At 37.6% G+C, this 27,444-nt stretch overlaps 1 protein-coding gene across 1 annotated transcript in view; it reads left to right on the top strand.

Annotated features, from left to right (window-relative positions):
- PTPRZ1 (protein tyrosine phosphatase receptor type Z1) overlaps positions 1-27,444 on the top strand; it is a 201,092-nt gene that overhangs the window by 128,300 nt on the left and 45,348 nt on the right. Inside the window, exons 10-13 of the mRNA XM_065938486.1 lie at positions 8,511-8,695; positions 10,048-10,174; positions 17,549-17,595; positions 22,324-25,909. Of these exons, the coding sequence (XP_065794558.1) occupies positions 8,511-8,695; positions 10,048-10,174; positions 17,549-17,595; positions 22,324-25,909 (3,945 nt within the window). The remainder of the gene's footprint in view (positions 1-8,510; positions 8,696-10,047; positions 10,175-17,548; positions 17,596-22,323; positions 25,910-27,444) is intronic.

Here is a 27,444-nt window from a genome sequence, read left to right on the forward strand (position 1 = left end):
CCCCTGAAGGAGGAAATGCAACCCACTCCAGTATTCTTGCTTAAAAAATTCCATGGACAGAGTAGCCTGGAGAGCTACAGTCCATGGGGTCACAAAGAGTTGGACACGACTGAGTGATTGACCAACAGCACACAAAAGCGGCTCCCACTGGGTTTAGAATAAAATCCAAATTGTCATTGCGTGGTAGGTCCTGTCTAGTACTTACTGGCCTCAGTGCTTACTCTTCCCCGGCCAACTTCCTTCCTTTGTCCTGAACTCAGAGAGGTCCCTGCAGAGGCCAGACCATACTCTCCCAGGTTGCACCTAGACACGCTTTTTCCTTCCCATGGCGCGTTCTTGCCTGCAGTCTTCCTTTGTCGTCTCCTCCTTGTCCTCAAGACTCATGTACGTAAATAGTTGCCTCCACCAGGGAGTCATGTCTGACCCTCCACCCAGCCCTACCAAGCCTGGCTCTGGCCCAAGAAAGGACTGTGCGTTTATGGAAGTGCTGGGCCCGTAGGGTACCAGATACATGAGGCCCTTCCAGAGTGCACAGTTCGCCAGGAGCTCCTCCACTCCATCATCCAGACTTCCTAGCAGGTGCCATGGTGTGATGTTGTCTATTTACTTATCTGCCCCCACCACCACCCTCTGAGCTCTGAAGGAAGTAACTAAGTCTTTTATCACTTTGCCTCCATTGCTGGGCAAAAGTGAAGCTCTCATTCATCAAATATTCACAAAATGAAGGAATTGATTTGTGTATAAGAGAAGTATGGAAGGATATAGCTTGATGGGTGCTTCCTGCATCATTTAATGTGTAAACCCATATGAATGGATGTAATGTAGAATATTGGTTTTTCCTTTTATTTGAATTTTTAAAAAATTTTTTGGCCATGCCACATGGCATGTAGGATCTTATTTCCCTGACCAGGGATCAAACCCACCTCTGCTTCCCTGGAAAGCTCAGAGTCTTAACCACTGGACCACCAGGGAAGTCCCCGTTTTCACAGTTAAGTGATTATGGCTTAAAGGAATCATAACAAAAGCAGTAATGACTAACATATATCACGTGAACCCGTGTGTTCAACCAGGCATTGGGCTTGTTTTTCTCATTTTATAGTTTGGGAAGCTGATATTAACTGGTTCACCCAAGTTCACAGAACTGTAAAAGGTTGGAGTCAGTATTTGTGCCCTGGTCTTCCTGATTCTGAAGACTTCCAAAGCTCTGTCCACTATGCTTTTTATTTATAAGGGAGCATAATTTATCCTTGCATAATTTTATAATAAAAACTGATAACTTCAATAACATAAAACATAAAAAACTTAGTATTGGCTTTTTTCAAAAACTAGAACGATGGTTGAATTCTTGCATTTTCTATCATAAGTATTTGTATTCAGCAAGCACTTATTTTCCATGTGCATGTTCCTATGATTTTTTTTTTCTTAATGATACAGTATTGCCCTTTTACTTTCTTGAATTGAATTTGAAAATAAGAATTAAGGGTTGCATTTATGTTCAGGATTTAATCTTTATTAAATTTAATCTGAAAGTGTGTTTTTATTACATGAACATTGTAAAAAAGGAAAAAATAGATAAGCACACAGAAGAAAATAAAAATCCCCTATAATGTTATTACCCAGAGATAACTGCTATGAAAATTTTGGGGAATATCTTTCTAGCCTTTCTCTTAAGTTAAAAATATATTATTATGTCTCACAAAAATGAGGCTGTATCATACTCCTCTGTTTTTTTATTTTGCATTACTAAATGATATATATGTATATATATCATTCTTAATTTTGTGTATCGTCATAGCAACTTATTAAATTTGTCACCCAGCTTGGGACTTTCAGATTATTCTTATTTATTTTGCTGTTTTAAATATCTAATATCCTCATTTTGACCAAGAGAGAAGGTAAACATGTCATGAAAATTGTTAGAATCCTACTCTTGGTAAATGCGTGGTAGAAAAATATATTTTGCAAAATACATTGCAAGTAATTGCAAAAGCCATGTGCGGTCTGCATATCCATGTAAACTTCTTGGGGGGAGAGATCAAGCCTTATTTGTTATTTTGCATTCATAGGAAAACTCAATAAACACTTGTGAGTTTTTGTGAATGAGTATTTTACCAGAACTCAGTCCTCTATTTTTGCATTTTTACATAGCATTGCTATTCATTAAAAGGCATGCATTTTTGGCATCATGGAATGGGCGCTGGCTCTTCTAAGAATCACAGAATTTAGTTGGATCATTTGATCTTAAAGGAATTTGTAAAAATTGTCTTTTGGTTAATGAGAAATATATGTCAGTAACCACAGAAACATAACATGCGTGTAGAGGAGGTGATGTCCGCTTTGTCCCCTGCCTCCCAGGGGACAGTACCTCCCCGCCGCCCTCCCCTCCCGCTGGCAAGAGTCTCCCCCTAGAAGCCGGGCCCTCCGGAAGTACAGTGGGAAGGAGCTGGGGCGTTAAAGCCCAGTCAGCTTTTGGTTTCAAAGCCCAGTGCAAATACTTATTAGTTACATAGATATTGTCAAGTTATTTAGTTTTTTTAAGCCTCATTCTCTTCACTGATAAAATGAGTTTAAAATGCCCACATTGGGACTTCCCTGGCTGTCCTGTGATTAAGACTTCATGCTTCCACTGCAGGGGGCAGGAGTGCAGTAGCTGGTCAAGGAGCTAAAATCCCGCAGGCCACAAGACATGGCCAAAATACATATATATTTTTAATTTTTTAAAATGGCCACCTTGTAGGGTTGTTGTGAGGTTTAAATAAGTTGAAGTTTGCAAGGCATTCCAGTCCCTTGAACATAATATACTCCAAATCCATAGCTTCTATTAATACAGTGTGTGTGTGTGTATGTGTGTGTGTGTGTGTGTATACTCTTGTATACTCCAGATCCATAGCTTCTATTAATACAGTGTGTGTTTGTGTATGTACTCTTATATGTGTGTGAAGCTGTATATTTGTATATAGAGATAGAGGGTAAGCTATCACAAGTATAGGGTGCTATCCAAGTTTTTCATGTTTAAAGCTTTTATTTGTTAAGTAGAATTATAAATGCACTTTAAATCTCATTTGCTAGCATTGTAATATACTTAATGCAAACTTTAAAAGAACTATAAAATATGAAATGATTTTCAAGGAAGGGTAGCATGAAAAGCGTGTCTTCATAGCTTAATGTTGTATTTGAGCTATGAGAAATTTTCTGTAATTTCCTGAGAAAATGTCACGATGAATTATGCATCAGGAGACCCACCTTCTCGAGAAGGTCAGTACTTGTAAATAGCATTCATTAAGGTCACATGTGCATTAACTTTGTGCTCTAACTATATAGAGAAAAGTACAGGAAGATTATTTACTTCTTGGAAGATTATATGTTGTGAATTGAATGGTTGACAAAGTCACTGTGTATTCCTAGAGAAGACTGACTGACTGAGGTACAATTTGAAAGATTGTTTTTTTTTTTTTTTTGGTTATTTATCTAAAGGGAATGGCATGTGATCATTGAAAAGTACAAAGCAATAACAGATCATTTTTAGTTATTATTTTTAGCCTTTGTGGCAATCTTTACATTAGTTTTGTTAGCATCTCCTACTCCCTGAGGGGAGATCACAACCTTAATATTGATTGTCTTCTGAGTCTGTCACTCTTCAGGTTCTTCGCACAGTAGTCATTAAATTACCTGTCTCGATAATTTTTAAAATGAGGCTCATAAACCTCAAGCAAGAAGGTGGTGGATTTACTAGTGTGCATTCATGGAAGTACTTTGCATGGGCTGTGTTCACCTGTACCAAACCTCAAGACAATGGGAAATACTGGGTAAAAACCTAGTGACATTTTCTCTGCCACTCCCCAAGAATCATCACCCGGTCTTTTCACCTTCCTCTTCATTTTTATTCACGATCCGTGGAGCTAAGACTGCACCTTCTCCCCCAGGGCTTGTGTCCCTTTCCCAAGGTGGGCGCATAGAGCAGCAGAGGCAGAAGGGAACTTCTCTCTCCCCTGGACCATCTGCACCAGCTTTAGTGATGAGCTAATCACGAGCCTTGTCACAGTGAGAGTTGTCATGTACTCCTCCTTTGTGCTTTTCTTATTTCCTTTTCTTTTCCTACCTTTTTTTCTTGTTTCCTCGTGACACTCAGTGCCTTGCCTTATTAATCTTACGGGACTTGCAAGGCATGGACATTCCTGTGTAGGAGGTGTCCACTCTTCATATCCATTCATTTAAGTAATGAGACGGTGGAGGACTTTGTGAGATATGTTTGTGAAGTTTTTACAATTTCTAGTGGGTAAAAACCTATACTTTTGAAAAGCACAACCTAATTTGGCTAAATGACAAAAATTTTTTTACAGTTTATTTTGCATTCCTCTGTAAATGGAATCTAGGATTAGGAAACTAAAAGCACCCATTACATTTAATGGCTTACTAAATTTAAGGGTAAGAGGCTATCCTAGAAATGAGTTTCCTGAAGGCAAAGAGGGTACCTTCTTTATTTGTATGTCCAAGAGTGCCTGGAGCCAAACAGATGAGAAGTGAATGTTAAAGACAAGTTTTTAATTAAGAACCTCTCATTCTTTATATGTGAGGATCCTTTGCACTTGTGTCCAACTCTTTGAGGCCCCATGGACTGTAGCCCGCCAAACTCCTCTGTCCATTGAGTTTTCCAGGCAAGAATACTGGAGTGGGTTGTCATACCCTCCTCCAGGGGATGGTCTGGACCCCGGGATTGAACCCACATCTCTTGTGTGTCCTGTATTGGCAGGAAGATTCTTTACTGCTAGTGCCTTCTGGATTGCACTTGTACTAAAGTATTGCCTGTATTCTGTGCAACTTGACAAGGACCCCAGCTTTGTCACAGCCTGGCTCATAGCCTCCAGCTTGCAGGAACCAGTTTCTGCTTGGTCACTGTTCCTTAAAGAATCAGTGACTATGATCCAGGTCACATGTAGCTCATAGAAAGGAATCAGGGCGTGTGATTCATTCCTAAGGAAGGAAATGGGACCTCAACATAGTTCTGGTAGGTAGGTTTATTTGCTAAGTCATGTCTGACTCTTGTGACCCCATGGACTGTAGCCCACCAGACTCCTCTGTCCATGGGATTCTCCAGGCAAGAATATTGGAGTGGGTTGCCATTTCCTTCTCCACAACATAGTATTGAGCTCCCTATAATCAAGGAAATTATATTTTTGTTACTGTCTTATTATGTAGCTTGTAATTGGTGTCAGTATATGTTGATCTGGAAAGCCCTTCTTGATTTTTCAATCCAGATAATATGCTTTGTAAACTGTATGTCCTTCTAATAAGATAAACTAATTTTAATATGAAGAACACGGGAAGCTTGGAAAAATTAGTGAAAATTAATAACTTACTCTGTAGTCAGTTTTATGTCTGAAACATTACCCAGTTTTATGTCTGAACACCAAGTGGTAAATTAGCAGGTTTGTTATTTAGGAGATCCTGTCCTAACTTAGAAGAGTAACCCGTTGGCAGGGTCATAGACTGTATATAGAAGTATTAGTCTTTCTCTTGAATACATTCTAAAGTATTTTTTTCTGTACATTCTGTATTTCAGCATCTAGAAGGTAAGCTTCAGCTATAGCTTATAATGTGTTACTAAGCTATGATTATCAATAAACAAAAGGAGTGTTTAAAAATAAGCTTCTAATTACAGTATGCATTTGAACTATTAAATTTCTAATAAGCTTTTACAGATATATAAAGAAGAAAGTAAACGAATTAAAACCTGGTGGCAAAGAAATGTGAATTTCTTTTTACAGTCCTATTTTATATTAATGCTGATTCTTAGAATTTGAAGTACCTACTGATTTCTAATACTAAGGCGAGATAAACACAGACACCTGATCAAAATTCCTTGCACTGTTTAGGAAGCAGCCCTTTGTGTATTTTGAAGTCAGTAATTTTATATTTTTCTCAGATTTTTATGTTTTGTGTGCATGCATAAAACTTTCATGCATTTTAAGATAGTTTCATCTTTGAGGAAAGGATAGTTCACTTTAAATTATTCTCACTCTATGCAAAGTGGGGTTGACTTTTGAACAAAATCTACAAATGATATTGTCCAAAATCACTTTCAGCGTTTTAAAATCAGACATGAGGTTCATCAGAAGCAAGACTAAGGCAATTTTGTGTCTCTAATAAGCGACCACCTCACTTTTGAGATGATGTGATGGTCTTCTGCCATCTGGTGGACACTTGTAGAAGTGTCACTAGATAGAGTTATGATGATGCAGTCTAGACCCAAATAGGAATACATATTCTGAATTCATGTTTTTTGATAATGAAAGAATTGTTCTCTCATTTCCAAAGGAACACTGCAACCTATATCCTTGATAAACAAATAATATATAATTTTAACAGTGAAAAGTTCTGTCTCTAACTCATATAAAATTATTCCTATATTGATTTAAAGCATATATGTGTATATGTATTTATATTGCTCTGAATCATTCGTATACCACTGCTAGCATACCATATATATTCTAAAATGTCTATTATTGAATACTGTATATAAAATGTTTCCATTTATAAAGTCAGTTGTTAGTTTTGGGTGCCCTCCTGTGTTCATGGGGAAAACTACAGCCCAGTAAAGACAAAAAGGCTTTTTGGTCACATTCTAGTGGTGCTGTTTGCTTGTTTCCATTGAGTCCTAGAAATAGTTTTAGTAGTGGTGATGATTGGTTGACTTCAATCAACTGCGTGGTCTCGTGTGGTGACTTGGTAACTTCAGGTATACCTTTAAAGCAAAGCCTGGATTCTGTGAGCATAATGATTACTATTTGACCTTGGAGACCTTTCTCTTCCTCTCTTCCCCAAATCTCTCCAGCCTGGAAGATATTATATTTAGTACTGTGCTTCATTAGCATGATATCATGAATTTTTTTATTTTTTTCTTCACAATTAGTTCAGATGATCACATTATGAATGTATTTCAGAAAGTATCAGAGTGCTGTTTCTGATGGGACTGCATTTTTGGCACGAGTCCCAGCACGGGCTTCAGTTCATTTTAAGAAGTCCCCAAACGAGTTTCAAGATATTTTTTCAGCTGAGACAGACATATCTTATAATTCTCTGAAATTAATTGCTTAATCTATTTATGAGGCTAAAGTGGGACTTTTTTGTCAGCAGTTCTAAAAATATTGAAATAATAGTTTCAGTTGTTCTCCTATGGTTTTCTGTGATAGGGAATGTTTAATTATTTCAAAGGTTTACAAACAAGACCATCTTTTAGTTTTGAAATTCTCCTCATATGAGCTAAGCATATTTGCCAGGTGCCAAATAAGAGTAATAAAAACACCATAAACTTGAAGATATCCTGTTTATTTCTGAAAATGAATTTGTATTCCCCACACATTCAAGACAGTTTTCTATGCAATATAGAAATTAAAAAAAAAAAAAAAAAAAAAAAACTCTGGTTCTTATGCTTATAATCTACTCTCAGAATAAAGATTGGCTTTCCAAGTGGCGCTAGTGGTAAAAAACCTGCCTGCCAATGCAGGAGTTGTAAGAGATGTGCGTTCAGTCCCTGGGTCGGGAAGATCCCCCGGAGGAGGGCATGGCGACCCACTCCAGTATTCTTGCCTGGAGAATCCCATGGACAGAGGAGCCTAGCAGGCTGCAGTCATAGGGTCACAAGGAGTTGGACACGACTAAAGCGACTTAGCACGCACACACAGAGGAGCAAGGACTTGTTCAGAAGAGAAAAATATAAGAGAACATACAATTAATGCAATAATTGTGGTAAGACAAGACAGACAATTGAAAATGACAGATATCAGGCCAGCAGAGGTCAGAGTGTGCATAATAGAGGATACTGCACTTGGTAAAGACATTCTTTGAAGGTCAGACTTGAACAGAGGTAGGAGGTGTTGACTGAAGAAAATGCACAAGCCTAAAAGTCGAGAGTTATGGATTATTTGGTGGACATTCTGAGGACTTCAACCCTGGGAGACAGGACGCTAAGATCTCACTGAGGGGCTGCTCTAAAGAAGCAAGGGGGGAGTCAGGATAAGTAGGAGTTTTTGCATCAAAGACCACATAGTAGGAACACCATTAGAGAAAAAAAAAATATTCATTGTTAATTAGAGAAAATCAGAACTCTCAAGGAAGTTAGCACTTTGCTGTGTATGGGAAGGTTCAAGAGTCTGGTCTCAATGAAATTGCTCCTTGGGTATAGACTTCAGGCTACCTGGGACTAGTTTCCTGTCTTTTCTCATCCTCAGTTTCCTCAGGGTACACCATTAGGGACGGTCTAATGTGATGGCTTGATGTTTGTAACATCCTTTGTTTACTAGCAAGGCAGGCAATCTTTTTCCTTCACAGTGGGGAATGGAGAAGTATTTCAGATACAGGATATGGCATGAACAAAAGAGCCACAGTGGAAAGTGTAGCTTTTCACCCTCTATTAAAATGCAACAAAAATGTTCATAGAATGTGTTTCACTTGTTAAGATTCTAGAGGGTGACAGTTGTGTCAATAACTGTACTTTTTTTTTTCCTCTGAAGTTTGTAGTTCAGAACCAGAAAATGTTCAAGCTGACCCAGAGAATTATACTAGCCTTCTTGTTACATGGGAGAGACCTCGAGTAGTTTATGATACCATGATCGAGAAGTTTGCCGTTCTGTACCAGCAGTTGGAGGGAGAAGACCAAACCAAGCATGAGTTTTTGACAGATGGCTATCAAGATTTGGTAACTATAAGATCAATTGTTTCATGTATTGATAGCATTGTAGTCATTGTAGTTTAATTTCTAGGATAAGAACTTACAAATGATTGTATATTGTTGCCTTTGATGACTTTAGGCTTTGTATGAAGCTCTCTAGTGGGGAGATAGGGACACGGAAGCTATATTTAATTATTGAAAATTTACAGTGATTGATACTAGTGAAGTGAAAATGTAGCTGCTCAGTCATGTCTGACTTTTTGTGAAACCATGGACTATAGCCTGCCAGACTCCTCTTGTGCATGGAATTCTCCAGGCAAGAATACTGGAGTGGGTAGCCATTCCCTTCTCCAGGAGATCTTCTCAACCCAAAGATCAAATGTACGTCTCCTGCATTGCAGGCGAATTCTTTACCATCCAAGCCACCAGGCAATCCCTGATTTCAGTTCTGTATCAGCACAAGGGAAATAGAGTAGAAAATAGTGTAGAGGTCTTGAAAGTCCTTTTCTTTGATTCAAATTTCCAAGTAACAAATGTGAAGTCAATTGAAACAGAACTTTTGGGATACGAGGCAGGTAATCCTTAGGAAACGATGCATGTCTTCTTCCTCTCCACCCATGACAAGAATTAAAGAAAATAAAGTACAGATTCTGAGCATCTCAGTATTAACTTTTCCTTGGTAGTTGTGGTGTAATTGAGAAAGTCCTGTCTGGTGTGGCTTAGGGAAGCCCCCAGTGCAGGTCCAAGACACTGAACTCTGAATGCAGACAGCAGGAGACCTCAAGCCTTAGGAACTTGCATCTAAACAAAAACTGGTGTGGAATATCATATAAACCAAATGAGGAGATTTGTAACAACTTTTTAATTCAGATGTCTAGAACAGAGACACTGTGAATTGAGAAATTCGTAAGTGAAATTTATGAGCATATACTATTTTTCATTTCATGATGTGAAGAAGGTAATAATTCTATTACTGTCTGGTTTACATATTGTTAAGGAAAAGAAAGAAATTAGTTTTTCACATTTTGCTTCTTATAAATGCTACATGTTTGTCTAATATAGTAATCTATGCTTTTGGCTACTCATTTATGAGTTTCATAAGTTTGATTTAAAAAATGAAATTTTCTGAAACTAAATCTGATTTTTACAGAGCAAAAATAAATAAATAAATAAGAGCATAGTTTACCAGTGTCTTCCTAATTCACAAATATCACAAGCTCAGCCTAACAACATTGTGTAAAATTTTTTTCTCAGGTTAATAAAATACAATTTTTTTTTTATTGACAAATGAGAAAATGTTTTCTAAGAAGAGATGTCTAGTATGTTAGCATGCCTCTGAGAATGACAGATTTGTATAGTTACTGCTGTCTTTCTTTTAGGGTGCTATTCTTAATAATTTACTACCCAATATGAGTTATGTTCTTCAAATAGTAGCCATATGCACTAATGGCTTATATGGAAAATACAGTGATCAGCTGATTGTGGACATGCCTTCCGATGACCCTGGTAAGTGTCCCCTGATATGCCTTATTGAATAAAGGAGGCTAGTTTAATTTCTGAATGCGTTGGTGCCTTCTCTCTGACTTTATGTTCTTTGTCCAAAAGGCAAAGTGATTTCTTTTTTAGTCTGGATTATCAGGTAATTTTGTAAAGCACAAAGCTCATTTTTCATTTTCATTCAGCAGATATGGTATAACACAATAAGTAAATTTATTATTATTTTTTTTAGTAAATTTATTCTTAATATTGAAGTTTTCTATTTGTAAAATAAGAACTGCCAAACCTATTGTAATATCTGTACTGGTTGTCACATGAAAATAGCTAAGAAAATATAAAGACTTTGGTTTTCAATAATGAGGAGTTTGTTTCATTTGTGTTTATTTCCTCCTTCTTTCAGCCCCCAAAGTATTTTGTAGTAAGTATGTACATGATTCAAGGATCATGGGAGGTACTTTGAAATACCTATACAAAGCATCTCAGAAGTTTATCTTAGATATTTTCATCTGTCTTTTATAAACTGGTGGTGAAGGGGATCTTTCTTCTTAGGTTTGCCGGTTTTATTCCATAAAAGCAAGCAAAAAAGTTGTTTCTGATTGTATTTTATTTGCATGCATCTTCTCCAAGTATTACAGGAAAATCTTTGATCTCAAAGCATATGCAATAATTGAAGGAAGTGCTGCCTATCATAATTGGACAATTTACAAATGTACAAAACTAAAGTCTTTCTTTTGTTAGTAGAAGCAATTTTAAGGTAATAAGTGGAATTATATAGTACATATATATGTATATACATATATACACACATACATATCATGCATATGCATTTTCATAAATGTATACAAACACACACATACATAAATGTAAATATTCTTTGGTCATCCCTATTATGAGGCTACTCTCTGAAATTTTCACAGGTTTTTAATAGCAGTTGTTACAACTGATATTAATTGGAGCATGTTTCACTTTTACATATAGAAGGAAAACTGATGTCTCTTGATTTTCCTTTGTGGTCTGTGTGCCATAGCAGGATTTTAATCTATTATAAGCTTGTTCATAACATCATAGTTGTTCTTAACTAGTTGAGTTTTTAAGTTAAAGAATTTATCAGAACATTAGATGTTAGATTCTGGATCCTTCCAAGCTACAGGCCATAAAACTTGCCAAAGTATTTCCCAACTTAGAACATTTACAGCTAATGAATATTACTACTCTCATGATGGGCTTCCCTGGTGGCTCAGATGGTAAAGAATCCGCCTGCAATGCAGAAGACCTGGGTTCAATCCCTGGGTTAGGAAGATGCCCTGGAGGAGGGCATGGTAACCCACTCTAGCTTTCTCGCCCCGGGAGTCCCCATGGACAGAACAGCCTGGTGGACTACAGTCCATGGGGTTGCAAAGAGTCAGACGTGACTGAGCGACTAAACACAGGACAGCACTCTCATAATGGCAGTATCATTATTTAAAAATAATATTATGACCTGCCTCATGTCCTAGGTATAGCCATCTTTCTTACTGTTTTTGTTTAGCGTTATTTTGCAAAATCAGATTATTTTTAAATGGAATGTGAGCTCTAAGTGTTATTGAAAGATGAGTATCAAATTAACTGACCATGGTTTCAGCTGTATCATATGATGCTTTTCCATTGAATGTCATCCCTCACTGAAGTTCCACATATTGATCCATTCCAAAAATGACATCTTTAGCAGTGCACCATTGACTATGTTGGCCAATATCGCATGTGAATTGATTAAATATGATATATAAAAATTTCCTCTAGTCCTATTGTGTATTTTAGGTAAGGAATTATATTAAAACCATTCATTTAATTTTACTGTCTTGGTTTAATTATACCACTCTAATTTCTGAACATAGTACAATTTCCCAGTCAAAAAAATAATTTTAGCTATTTATGTTGTGCATTTTCTAACTCTCCCTTAAGAAGGGAATGGCAACCCACTCCAGTATTCTTGCCTGGAGAACTCCATGGACAGCAGAGCCTGGCGGACTGCAGTCCATGGGGTTGCAAAGAGTCTTACGTAACTGAGCAACTAACACTTTTTACTCTAGCCACTATGCTAAAAGTTTAGACTTTTTAAATTTTTTCTTTCTTATTTTTAAGAAAGAAGCTCATTGCATATGGAAAAATAGATCAAATGTCTATTATCTATAGATGTAATTTCTGAGTGATCCTTTTAGACTGAGTCTATATTGGCACAAAGTACAAAGTTTTTGTATCATTTGTAGCACTTTCACATTTGTACAAAATAGAAAGTATTATAACTTAATTTCTATTTATTCAAAGGATCGGGACACCATTGAACTAATGAGATGCTAGCTTGGACACATCACTTAATCTCCATGGATGTCTCAGTGCCTTAGAGCATTTTGTACATTAATATGTTTTAGTAAAAGGTGGCATTTGATTTGATATTCTGGTATGATATTAATCTTAAAAATCAAGGGTTAAAACTTAGTTTATGGCTTAGTTATTCCAGAAAGTTCTTCATTGAACACCAATTTATGCAAAGTTTCAGCTCTTCCTATTTTTATAAGGAAAATATTGGTTCTCTCCAGAACTCATTCTTTCTGATCAGGAAGACTACAATGGCATTTCAGTCCATGTATTTTTAGTTCATTATTGAAATTATGTTATCTTAAATATTATTTCTATAGTAAATACATAGCAGTAAAAGTCTTGATAGCAGTACTGTCCTGTGGTTCAGTGTGATGGTTCCTACAAGATTTGTAAATTTTACAATTTATGTGGCTAATATAGATGCAAGTGTCTTTTGAGTTTGCTGTTTATTTCATGGGTTTTACTAGTACCATTTCATCCTATTAGTCATGTTGTTTCATTACCTAGTGTTGTAATGTACCTTATTGACTTATTCTATTATTATTTTGGATAAGCTGTTTTCTAAAGACTGTACTATTTGTTGCTTCTGTTTAAAAGGAATGACAGAGGTTACGTATAATTGCCCTTATCCTTTCAGTCACAGATTTTAAATATTCTAATCAATATCTGTGAAGTAAAACTCAATCTTCCAAATTGTGCATTTAAAGTTGGCTAATTTGATTAATTTATTGCTTGTGCATTTTAATTACATTTGTTGTGTACAACAGCATCACCATAATGTCCATTAGATATTATTATAAATTGCTATTTTAAAATAAATGCATAAACTCATGTTCAGGAAAGAATTTAAACCTTTTCAAGGTTAAACTAAAGTGGATATTCTTTTTAAAAACTTTTTTATTTGGTTGTAGCTATAATTATGCTTATTTCTATAATATAGATCTAATTATTATATAGTTAGAGAAAACATTATTTAAGTACATGTCTTAGGGTCTTGATAATCATGTGTATTCAATTTAAATACATAGTGAATTAGATCAATGCATTTTCCTGTTTTGTGTCCTTTTCATTTGTATAACAACTGTCTTTGTTAAATCACTATACATTGTCCTTGTTCAATCTGTACCATACTACACTACAGATGCTGTTATATAATGATATTTTAAAAATCACCCTTTAAAAAGATTGCAGTTTACATTGCTTTTGCCTTTTCGCACTGTGAAACTTGGCTTAAAATCTTTGAACAATTAAATAAGCCTTGCTTGCCTACCTACATCAGTGTTGCTTTTTTGTTTTGTGGAATGTTGAGTAACGTGTGTGAGTAACATGCTCTTTTAAAAAATCTAACAAAACCAGAATGACCCATAGGTTTTATTCTGTTATCCCATAACTGTGAATTTTAAGTGTTCAATCAAAAAAATATATTGACAGTCTTCACTACTGGACAGTTTTCACAGCCTTCTTGGAGTCTGTTTTGATGAAGTGAGAAGATTCTGTAAATCCCAGTAGTGCCTGAGTCAGGCTGGTGACCACTAAAACGTTAGTTATTATTTGCAAGGAAGCAGCAGGCCAAAGAAGGACTTCCCAGGTGACTCAGTGGTAAAGAATCCACCTGCAATGGCAGGAGACAAGGATTCAATCTCTGCGTCAGGAAGATCCCTTGGAGAAAGAAATGGAAACCCTCTCCAGTGTTCTTGCTTGGAGAATTCCATGGATAGAGGAGCCTGGTGGGCTACAGTCCATGGGTCACAAAGAGTCAGATATGACTTAGCAACTCAACAATAACAACATCAGGCCAGTGGGGACCCATCCTGAGACCTTCGTCAGTCAGCAGAGTTAGACCTTGAGTGCTGTGAACTCTCAGACCCAGGAGTATGGCTCAGATTTTCCAGGGAGTTAGAAGCAATCTTTTAAAATTATTTTATTTCAAAATTGTTCTGAGGAGTCTCAGCAGAAGATTTCTGTGTTATTTTGGCAGGGCTCTTAAAGTATTCCTGGATAACCCCAGTATTTCAGTCAATTCAACTGATCTGAGTCTAGTAGGGAATCACAATGAAGATCCTTCAAAGTGAGTTTCTACATACCAACATGAAGGCACCCACACCTAATTCACCCATGAGTGTGCCATGAAATAAAAAAAGATCAAAGGGTTTCTTGGACCTGTAGTTTCTGCTCCTAAGGCCTGAGGTGAGGGGGCCTAAAGGAACCTTCTTACTTTTTATTGCCGTAAACAGCAAAGCCATTTATAGTAGAACTCACTGATCCCAGTACTTGTAGACAGTATGATTAAGTAGAATTATGTATTTTAGCTTAATGGGAATTATAATCTATATAGTTAAGTTATGCTCTGATTAAAGGATAACAATTAATGAAATGCAGTACACACAGAGTACTGAAAGGAAAAATTTGACCTCAAAGTGATAATTATATACACTCCACCCCAACCCTGACAATTAATAAGAGAATCACCTTTGATCATTAAAAGTATGTTAAGTTAGATGAAGTTAGACCATTTTTTAAAAACACCTCTGTAAGCATGTTGAAGAGAATGGACTCTCATTGAAATGTTTTTCTGTAGCTTCTTAACAGAATAAAATCTTTTGTATAATATATATGTATATCTTAAAATAATTATTTGACTATGATTTGCCCTTATTAACCTTAAAGTATTTTAAAAGTACATGAAAAGCTGTGACTCCATATAAAAATATTTTTAATAAAATTATGTATTGTCCCATATGCTTAAATTGGAGATTTTTACATGCATGAACTTCTCTAATTGTAGTTTTTAGAAAATCATATTAAAGTTTCTTTTTATTTCTCTCTCACAGTTCAGTTGAATCCCATTTTTAAATTCACATTATATTGGTTTCCTTGGAGGTTATAGAGACACAGTTGTATCACACTATTGAAATCATTTTAATTTTAAAAAGTAAAGACTAAATGGCATGAAAAACAGGGTGAGTAAAGGGTTTCACAGTGACAAAAATAGAAAAAGGAGAACACTAAATATCCAAATGAAAGTTGTCAGATTCTTTTATGGTTAGTTTTAACAAGAAAATAATAATAATTGAGAGTTAAAATTTAAGATATGTTTGTTTACAGTGACTATTTTCATTTTTATAGCACCAAAAATTGTTCAGGGTAAGTAACTTTAAAATTAACAAGTCAATAGTATTAATTTTATCTAAAACCTCATGGGGGCTGGGCTTCTATATTTTACTTGAATTCTCTTCTAAATAAAATTCAAGCATATTGCTGTATTTTATAGTTTTACATTTCTTAGTAACTAGAAGTTTTATTGTGAAAATAAACCCAAGACAGTCTATATGATAAAACAGGCCTGGATTTGATAAATACTTAATGTTAGTTCATTTATGCCTTTGAAAAATCTGTAGAACATGCATTTCCTTTGAGGATCTACAGAGGTGTAAAAAAAATAGGACATAAGCAGCTTCAGGATAGTGAAAAGCATAAACTTTGGAGATGGAATAGATTCTCTAAAATAAGAAATAAGAAGGGTATGTTTGTAATAATGCTCAAGCCCTAATAGTGACCCTATCTTCTGTCTCCCTGATGCAGCTTGGATGAAGAGTGAGGACAAGTGGTCCTCAAGCCCATCAGTAACTTGGCAGAGGGCCTAGATATCCTTGTTGGAGAGAGAGAACTATTAGTAGCTTCTAATCTTTTCTAACACTTACTGATGGGCCTTGTTTTAGGATTGAGCTATCCTCAGACTCGGCTTCCCTGGTAGTTCAGCTGGTAAAGAATCCACCTGCAATGCAGGAGACCCTGGTTTGATTCCTGGATCTGGAAGATCCCCTGGAGAAGGGATAGGCTACCCACTCCAGTATTCATGGGCTTCCCTGGTGGCTCAGATGGTAAAGAATCCGCCTGCAATGTGGGAGACCTGGGTTTGATCCCTGGGTTGGGAAGATCACCTGGAGGAGGGTATGGCAACCCAGTCCAGTATTCTTGCCTGGAGAATCCCCATGGACAGGCTACAGTCCATGGGGTCGCAAAGAGTCAGACACAACTGAGCGACTAAGCACAGCACAGCAACATAAAATATGCTGATTCTGTCCAGTTGGGAAAGTCAGACTTAAATGATCCTGGTCCTTACACGCTTTTCATAAGCAGTATTAGTTGAGTATCCCTGGGAAGAAGTGATGGGAATCACTCTGATGTGTCCTTCCTGCTGCCAATCCAGGCTGGACCTGCTAGAAAACATTCTCGTTTTACCTGGGACAGTACCTTGTGTACAAATACGTATGAGCCCAAATCCGAAGAGTAAAAAGAGCTATTTGGGACTTGCCTGGTGGGGCAGTGGTTAAGAATTTTCCTGCCAATCCAGGGAACGTGGGTTTGATCTCTGGTCCGGGAAGATTCCACATGCTGCTGAGCAAAGTCCACGTGTAATAACTACCAAGTCCACGCTCTAGAGCCCCTGCTCTGCAACAAGAGAAGTCCGTGCAGCGCAACTACAGTATAGCCTCTGCTCAGCACACTAGGGAAAGCCCCTCACGCAGCAACTGAAGACCCTGCACCGCCAGAAATTAATTAATTTTTAAAAAATAACTATTTGACCTTGAGTCAGAAGAAGACCTTAAGGAATAAGTAGTTGAATAAGAATATCTGTCACTTATCCCCTGGCATTTTCCCAGCTATGCTTTTATCAGCAGTAAGTCTGCACTGATGAAAAATTACTTGGGTTTCTTTGCACCCAGTAATATCAGTCTCACTGTCTTCTTTTCCTTCTTAGTTTCAATCACCGTTGGGGTGGAAATAGGGAAAGGAGTTGGAGTGGAGGATAGAAGTCAAGGTTCTGAGTGCAGTTTCCTATATGTTTACAAAGTGCTGTGTTATGTAATGTTCAATAGTCTTGAAAACTTAAATTTGAAATTTTCTTTGAGCAATTCTGTATTTTCCAGTATTATTTCTTTTCTCTTTTTCCATCCAAAAGTAGACCAATAAAGCTGAAATAGTTGAATAAAAATGTTAATAATTTTGTTTTTAATTTTGTAGAACTTGACCTCTTTCCCGAATTAATTGGAACTGAAGAAATAATCAAGGTAACGTATTTTTTTTTATTCAAGTGCTTAAATATTAAAAAGTCTATTTTGAATTATTGGTTAGGTTTCAGATGTTGCATTAATAAGAAGTTCGTGTTGCATGCCTGATTCATTGGTTGTAGGATTAGTTGCTGAGCTTTGTAGATTAATGTATAATTAATAGCATGATTTTTATCAAGAAGTTGGAAGACACTTTAATTGGTATAGTTTTTTAAAAGAGATAGGAAAGGTTTGTTGATAATTAGAAAAATGATGAACTTTAAATATAATGATAGCTATGAACTGTAACTGCAAATTGGAACTTTTTCATTTTCTAGATGTTTCTAACAAACTAAAGTAATATTTAAGCAATTCATAATGTTGCTACAGCTTATTTTTGACTAACTTAACCAGTGATTGATAGATTGATAATAAATGTGAGCCAAAATATTAAGTATATATTCTTTTGCCCATTTAATTTGATTATTTTTGTTTGAACTACACATATTATAAAGTCTGTTGCCAACACAAGGCCCTTTAAGTAAATGGACCTTTAAGGATATTTATAAATTTTAACATTGTCTTAATTTTTGAAATAGAAAATGACTGTTTGTATCTTATATTTCATCCTAAGCCCAAATATGCTATTCATCAGAACTGAGATAATATGTTAAATCCAGGTTTTCTATTGTTAATGGTAGTATGAATGTGTCCATTAGTATATATATGTGTATGAGCTGATAACTTATGAAAATGTAATATTCTTATCTAGCAGTAAATAGTGGTTACGTTGTGTTTTTACATGAACCATTACCTCAGTGATTTTTTATCTTATGGCAGTTCTCTCTTACAAAAGACTATTTTAGCAAAATGAGCAGTCCACATTTCATCAAGAGTTCACAACAGAATTCAGCTAAGCATATCTGTGTGTGTGTGTGTGATGTGTGTCAAACACCCTTCCAGTTGTAGACTGCAGACTTGTGTCCTCACATGGTAGAGAAAAGCAGAAGTAACCTTTCATGACTCAATATAAAGGCACTAATCCCATTCATGAGGCTTCCACCTATGACCTCATTTAATACTAATGACTCCCAAAGGCCCCAATTCCTAAGACTGTCACTTTGAGAGGGTAGGGTTTCAGCATGTGAATTTAGAGGGGACACAAACAACAGTTCATAAAACTATTCACATTCATCAATTCATGCAGGAATGAATGATAGAAGTTGGCAAACACCTGGAATGTATCAGTAATGGTTTTAAACCTGAATAAGGGTTTCCCTGGTGGCTCAGTGGTAAAGAATATGCCTTCCAATGCAAGAGATGCAGGTTCAATCCCTGGGTCTGGAAGATCCCCTGGAGAAGGAAATGGCAACCCACTCCAGTATTCTTGCCTGGGCAATCCCATGGACAGAGGAGCCTGGCAGGTTACAATCCATGGTGTCGCAAAAGATTCAGACATGACTGAGCAACTAAACAACAACAACAACAACGTGGAAATGAATAGTTTGGGGAATGTTCCTCAAGTTTTCTTCCAATAGGAATGTTTGACTTTGAAAGACAAAGTATCTCCAGCACAATCAAGGCTTTTCAATAAAAAATTTTAATAGATATCATAAAGGATAACAGGTGTGATCCACATCAAAACCATAGAGGAGGAAAGATTCACAATAACTTAATAAGACTTTATGGGAAACAGTGTCCATTAAAATATTTGTATTTTCATGTATGTATAAAGTAATCATAGAACATGAATCTTATGTTCTTGAAACATTGACATGAGACAGTGTGACCCCATAGAGATATACAGGACTTAGTTGGGTGGATTAATGAAAGGTCCATCACCTTCATCAGATTCTAAGAATCTCACAGCGATGAAAGGGAAATTTGTGTTTTGTGTGTGTATAGTTTTTATTCCCCAAAAATGTAACAGAATAAAGGGTGACTGGCATTATGTTTTAAGAACAATGTTATAGAAGTCTACATAGCTTATAGTAGGAGGATGATAAAGGAGGATTGTGTGGGATAATAAGCAAAGAGGAAGAGAAGCAATATTACATGGAATTTGAAAGAAATTGTCAGATCAGGGACTTCTAGTCTCTGGTGGTCCAGTGGTTGAGACTCCATACTTCTAATACAGGGGGCACAGATTCAATTCCTGGCCAGGGAACTAAGATCCCACATGCTGCACAACGAAGATTTAAAAAAAAGAAAAAAACTTACCAAAAAATAAAGGTTCTAAAGAAAAGAAATTGTCAGAGGATATAGAGAAGATAGATGACTTGTGTTTGGGGAACTTTACTGTGAAGAAAAGGGGAGAGGTAAAATGAATACTCTAGGCGTTGAATTAGAGATTTTCCATTATGTTCCTTTTAAATAGGAGAGATCAGGGTCTGAGCTGGTAAGAACGATCCATTTAAGAAAGCAAAATTGAAAATACAAAATGGAGGGCAATAGTTGTGTTCAATTCCTGAGAGGGTGATAGAGAATGGATTAGAACACAAATGCAGAAACTAGAAAGGAAGTAGAACAACCACTCTCAGTTACAACAGGATGAGAAGAGAAAAGGTGGATTTGGTTGGTCCTGGTGGGTTTTGATGTTTTAATGCTAGGAAGAGTTGAGCTTTTGTCTGGTTGCTTCTACTGCCTCTGTTATCAGGAAAACCATCTGCTGAGAAGGAGGAGAGAAGAAAATGGAGGTTTGAATAGAGCAGAGCGAAGTTTAAAAGTCTTGGTAAGAGGGTAAGAGTGTGGTGTGATACCAGAATACTGGCAAGTATCCAGATTTACAAAAGTGAGAAAGAATTCAGAAACTACATATTGCTAAGGTTAACACTGATCCTCACCAAAACTCTGGATCAGATTATAAAGCAAATGTTTGTAAGAACTTCCAAGGAAAGAAGAGTGTTTTCCACCAAGAGTGAGTCGAGGCAAACTCTTCTTATTTCGTTTTGCGCGAAGTTTTTGGGGTTTGAAGAGGAGGGGAATATTTTTTCAGGAAATTATTTGGTAAGATCTCCTAGTTGTCCTTGTGAACATGGCATCAATCAGAATGCAAAATCTTATCCAGTAATACCACTAGGGAAGAAATGGATCTGGGGAATCTAAGAGAATATCCATTTTAGCATTGATACAATCCAGAGCATTAACGCTGATTCACTTCTCAGGGTTGTCGTATATGCCTTAAGATTTAAAAAAAAAAAACAAAACCACTTTAAACCAACTGAATAATTAAGCTGTAGATAACAATGCAGTCATAAAGCTTGAAATCTTGTGTTTCATAAGTATAGCTTTCCGTGTGTCTGAGACAAAAGCTCATGAGCACACATGGCTTAAGATTCAGATTCTTTCTACTGATATTGGTCAGGTTCTCACTGACCAATTTGTACTTGGTCATTTTTTTCTTTTTTTCAAGGAGCATGACCTTAAAAGATCCAGTGCTACAAAACTGACAAATTCATGTCCCATGTGAACAAAAAATATCATATCTTAATATGTTTGGCAATTCAATGTTTTAAACATGTGATTAGACATATTATAATATGTACAGTTTAAATAAAAAGAAACCATGGGTTTTGGTTAACCTCTAGACAGATCACTCCTGGGCCATCATAGTAACTAAGTGCCCACGAGAGACCGGGTCACCTGATTGGTATTTCTAAAGGAAACACAAAATTAAATGACTAGAACTAGGACCATATTTTGACCAGTTGTTAAAAATGTCTGTCTAGGTTTAAGATGAACTCCTAGGGAAAAGTATTTAAAACAAAAACAAACAAAAGCAAAAACCTCTTCCAGTCTTAAACTTTCCTGTTAGGATAGCTTTAAAATTGTGATGTATTCTGAATACATACAAATAGTCTGAATATACAAGTACTTTGATCTTTGAAATAAGTTGTTTCATTGCCTTTTTACATTACTGCTGCTGCTAAGTCACTTCAGTTGTGTCCACCTCTGTGCGACCCCATAGACGGCAGCCCACCAGGCTCCCCCGTCCCTGGGATTCTCCAGGCAAGAACACTGGACTTTGTGGCCATTTCCTCCTCCAGTGCATGAAAGTGAAAAGTGAAAGTGAAGTCTCTCAGTGTGTCGGACTTATAGGGACCCCATAGCCTGCAGCCTACCAGGCTCCTCCGTCCATGGGATTTTTCAGGCAAGAGTACTGGAGTGGGGCACCATTGCATTACAAGAAGCTAATTATTATTTAACATGTTGTCAGAGGAACTGAACAGAGAAATATAAACACAAGAAAATAAATACCATGTTAAATAACATTCTCAGTAAGTAATTAGCACTACACCATGTCTTCTTTTCAAAGCTGTGATATCTATTAATTACTTCCATAAAGTAAAATTTTAAAAAGCAGCCATAAATAAGATATTTTCATTGAGTTGAATTACTCTCCCTCAAGGGTAGATAATACTGGTTATGAGATAGAGGTGTGTCTTCTAGGGGGGTGGTGCTTTATGAGAAGTTTCCAAAATCCCATAAGTGAAGAATCACAGTGTAATGCAGTTTATTATTAAGATTTCATGGAAAGGAAATGGCAACCCACTCCAATATTCTTGCTTGGAAAAGTCCATGGACAGAGGAGCCTGGAGGGCTGCAGTCCATGGGGTTACATGACTGAGCACGCAGGCATGAGAAGAGTGGACGGAGATGGGTTGGCAGCAATAAAATGGTAGAACTAAAAATAAATTAATTTTTCTCTAATTTCCTTATATCCCATTAAATCTTACTTGCTTTTCAAAGGAAGAAGAAGAGGGAAAGGACATGGAAGGAGACACTGCTGTGAATCCTGGTAGAGACGGTGCCACAAACCAGATCAGGAGAAAGGAGCCCCAGATTTCTACCACAACAAACTACAACCGAGTGTGGACCAAATACAACGAGGCCAAGACTAACCGCTCCCCAGCAAGAGGAAGCGGGTTCTCTGGAAAGAGTGATATTCCCAACACATCTTTAGATTCCACTTCCCAGCCAGTCACTGAATTAGACCCAGAAAAAGACGTTCTTTCGACTTCACAGACTGTGACCCAGCCTCCCCCTCTCACTCAGGCAGGCACTTCAGCCTCTTCAAGTGACGGCTCTAAAACCATTCTCCGATTTCCACAGATGAACTTGTCCGGGATGGTGGAATATTCAGATACAGTGTCTACGACGGAATCGCAAGAGGTATCTACTGATATCAGTGAGGAAGAGAGTTTATTGACCAGTTTCAAGCTCGATCCAGGAGCCGAAGATTCTTCCGGCTCCAGTCCTGCAACTTCCGCTGTGCCACTCGTCTCCGAGAACACATCCCCTGGCGATGTATTATTTCCCTCAGAAAACCCAGAGGCCGTCACATACGATGTCTTTATCCCAGAATCTGCGAGAAATGCTTCGGAAGATTCAGCCTCCTCAGGTTCGGAAGAATCTCTCAAGGACCCTTCCGTTGATGGAAATGTGTGGATTCCTGGTACGACAGACGTGACGACGCTGCCCGATGTCGGGTCAGGTAGAGAGAGCTTTCTCCAGACTAATTACACCGACGTGAAGAGTGACGAATCTGAGAGGACAACAGAATCCTCTCCTCCGGGCCCACTGCCGTCACAGGGCCCCTCGGTCTCAGATGTGCGAATGCCGCAGTATTCTACCTTTGCATACTTCCCCACTGAGGCGACACCTCACGCTTTTACTCCGTCCTCCGGACAATACCATTCGGCCCCCACCGTCAACGTGGTACACGCGCAGACAACTCAACCAGTCTACAATGGTGAGGCACCTCTCCAACCTTCCTACAGTAGTGAAGTCCTTCCTCTAGTCACCCCCTTGTTGCTTGACAACCAGACCCTCAACACTACCCCTGCTGCTTCAAGTAGTGATTGGGCCTTGCATGCTACACCTGTATTTCCCAGTGTCGGTGTGTCCTTCGAATCCATCCTGTCTTCCTCTGATGGTGCGCCTTTGCTCCCATTTTCCTCCGCTTCCTCCAGTAGTGAATTGCTTCACCGTGTGTATACGATCTCTCAGATCCTTCCGCAAGTTACTGCAGCTCTTGAGAGCGATCAGGGGCCCCTGCATGTTTCTCTGCCGGTGGCTGGGGGTGATCTGCTATTAGAGCCCAGCCTTGCTCCGTATTCTGATGCCATGTCGCATCAGATCACTACGCGTGCTGCTTCGGAGACCTTGGAATTTGGTGCTAGCAAGCCTGCTGTCCTTTATCAAACGCTTATGTTTTCTCCAGCTGAAGCATCCAGCAGTGATGTCCTGATGCATGCACGTTCTTCAGGGCCTGAACCTTCTTATGCCTTAACTAATGAGGAGGGCTCCCAACACCTCTTCAGGGTTTCTGAGAGTTCTGCGGTACCTGGGCGTGATTCTGTACAGGGTTCCTTACCTAGCAGCCCTAGCCACCACCTACCGATGCCCGAGTCTCCCTTAGTAACCCCAAGTGCATCGTTGCTGCAGCCCACTCAGGGCCTCTCAGGTGACGGGGAGTGGTCTGGAGCCTCCTCTGATAGTGAATTTTTTGTGCCTGACACAGACGGTCTGACAGCCCTTAATATGTCTTCACCCGTTTCTGTAGCAGAGTTTACATATCCAACCTCTATGTCTGGTGACGATAACAAGCTACTTTCTAAAAGTGACACAATACACGGAGAGGAGACAGAACGGCACATTTCTTCTTTCAGTGACCTGGTTTACCCCTCTGAAAGCACAGTCATGCCTGACCTGTATGACCATGTAAATACATTGAATGCCTCTTTACAGGAATCCTCTACTTCCACTTCTAGCCCAGAGGGCATCCTCCCAGAGCTTCTTGCTTTAACTGCCACTAAGGTTTATGATCATGAGATTAGTCAAATTCCAGAAAATAACTTTCCGGTTCAGTCTTCACACGCTGTATTTCAAGCATTTGGTGACACTGCGCTTAAATCTGCGCTTAGTGCACACTCAGAGCCAGCATCCTCTGACCCTACTTCTAGTGAAATGTTATCTCCTTCAACTCAGCTCTTACTTTATGAGCCCTCAGCTTCTTTTAGTACTGAAGTATTGCTGCAACCTTCCTTTCAGGCTTCTCGTGTTGACTTGTTGCTTAAAACTGATCTGCCAGCTGTGCCTAGTGACCCAGTAGTGGTTGAAACCCCCAAGGTTGAGCACATTAGTTCTACAGTATCACATCTCGTGGCATCCAATGCCGCTTCAAGGGAAAATACGCTGCACTCTCCATCTGTACCAATCTCTGATGTATCACCTACTCCTAATACGCACGCTGCTTCACTTCAAGCTTTAACCGTTTCTTATGCAAGTGAGAAATATTCTGAACCAGTTTTGCATAAAAGTGAAAGTTCCCACCAAACGGTACCTTCATTGTCCCGTAATGATGAGTTGTTCCAAACTGCCAATTTGGAGCTTAACCAGGTCTTTCCTCCAAAAGGAAGGGATGCATTTGCGACTCCTGTTTTATCAGTTGTACCACCAGATACGCTTATAAGTAAGCTTGTTTATTCTGATGAAGTCTTCACCTCCACCAAGGGCCCTGTCACTGATGAGGCACTGGCTGGTATTCCTACAGTTGTTTCTGATCCAGTTGTAACTGTTGATCCTTCTGTCCCTTTAGGAAATGTGTATGTTTCCATTTCAGCCATTTCTCCCAACAAGGATGGTTCTGTAACCACAACCGAGTTGCTGTTTCCTTCGAGAACAACTTCTGAGCCAATTCAAAGTACTGGATCTGATGCCAGTTTGGTGGGTGGTGGTGACGATGGTGATATTGATGATTACGGTGATGATGATTATGATGACAGAGATAAAGATGGCTTATCTATCAATAGGTGTATGTCATGCTTCTCCTATAGAGAATCACAGGAAAAGGTAATGAATGACTCAGACACCCAGCAGAACAGTTCTGTGGATCAGAATAACCCAATCTCATATGCACTATCTGAGAATTCTGAAGAAGGAAATAAAATCACAGGTGTTATATCAGACAATCAGACTGATATGGACAGAAGTCCTGATAAATCACCACCAACAAATGTGCCAGCCCAGAAGCACAATGATGGAAAACAGGAAAACGATGTTCAGACTCACAATGCCCTGCTTCCTTTCAGCCCAGAATCTAAAGCTTGGGCAGTTCTTACAAGTGATGAAGAGAGTGGATCAGGGCAAGGTGCCTCAGATAGCCTTAATGATAACGAAACTTCCACAGATTTCAGTTTTCCTGATATTAATGAAAAAGATGGTGATGGGGTACTGGAAACAGGTGACTCAGAAATAATTCCTGGATCCCCACAGTCCTCAACACCGACTATTACTAGCGGGCATTCAGAAGTGTTCAACATTTCAGAGGCAGGTTAGTTATCCATCCAAGGGATAGGTGTAATGGCATTCTGCCTCAAAAAAAGAAAGAAAGAAAGAAAAATCTTGGAAAGAGATATTTGGTAAAATGGCCTTCATTTTTAAAAGTCAGGATATTTATAAATCAATTTACAGGTTTTAAAATTTGATTTTTTTCTTATTTCAAAGAAATACTGAATGTGTTTTCGTCCTTAAATTAACTCTCTCCAAAACAGATAAGATGATTTATATTGTCAGTTTTTTCATATTCCACAAGATGCCTGTTACATGTGAGAGCAATTATGTGTGCATAATACATTTTTAGTACACTGCTCTTTAATAGATTGGAGTGTATTTTGGATGATTTTAGTTTTAATATTTATGCATATTCTAAATTACATTGCCAACTAAATCTATCGAATTACAAACTGTGATATAATATGACATATGCGTCTCTCTCTGACCCACCCAGTGGAAAGGAGTTAGATATTTTGGACATCCACATCAGACTGGGGGCTTTAGAAAAAAGTTCTGTTGCTAAGTTTTGAAAGTTTAATGGTAAGATTTTTTTTTTTAAGATTTTAATTTTTTAAGAATGTCTCTTTGATTGCCTTAATGTTGCCTAAAGAGGGCAGTGTGAACTAACAAAATACCTTCTACTTTATACTTGTTACATACCTTTCTAAGAAGTTAAAATAATGGCCATTAATATGCATAGTATGTATAGGTATTGTATGACAAGGTGTACAACACAAGAACATTTTCTGTAGAAATGCATTTCATTTGTTAATGTATTTTATGCAGACTAATTTATAGCCAGATGTTTCTTCCAGCAGATTGCTTGCAGCATATATAATACAGATGTTTGCTTTAGATGCCAGTGTGGGGGGCGGTGCAGAGAGGGGATATTCAATGCCATTAAGAATATGAAATACTAGGTAATTTCATTGCCTTGATCTTAAGTTTTATAATTTGCTTTTATTACATTTTAAGGCATTTTAAAAAAAATGAACAATGAAAAATATTTAAATCTCAACAGTGAGTCAAAAGATAAAGTAACATCTTGCACTCTTATTGTGTAAAAGTAGGTATTTAAAATCCAGAACATAGATACCAATCTTATTAGGATAATAAGATTTTTCCTCTTTGTTATTTCCTTTCCTTGAATGAGTTATTTACTTTTCCTTCAGTGCAGCAGCAATTAAAAGCGTGTACATTTTGATAGAGAAGTTTTTCTACATTTTGATTTGATACCTACTTATCATTGCATTCCAGTTTTCAACAGTTAAACTCTGTTATGTGAAAATAAGTAATGAATTCATGGGTCACCATATTCATTAGTATTGCCTTATATATGAATTGTTATCTGGCTTCAATTATAGTTTTTTTGGTTTTTTCATTTTTATTAGATTGATTTAAAAAGAAAACATCAGGAATGCATCCGTTTTTCTATCTTATTATATAGTGACATCATCTATATGTTATTGCTAGATTATTCTGTTATGGAAAGACTATAGACTGTAAAATGTCAAACCTGGAATTACTGACTAA

This window comes from Muntiacus reevesi, chromosome 6, assembly GCF_963930625.1.
Source record: "Muntiacus reevesi chromosome 6, mMunRee1.1, whole genome shotgun sequence".
Lineage (NCBI taxonomy): Eukaryota > Metazoa > Chordata > Mammalia > Artiodactyla > Cervidae > Muntiacus > Muntiacus reevesi.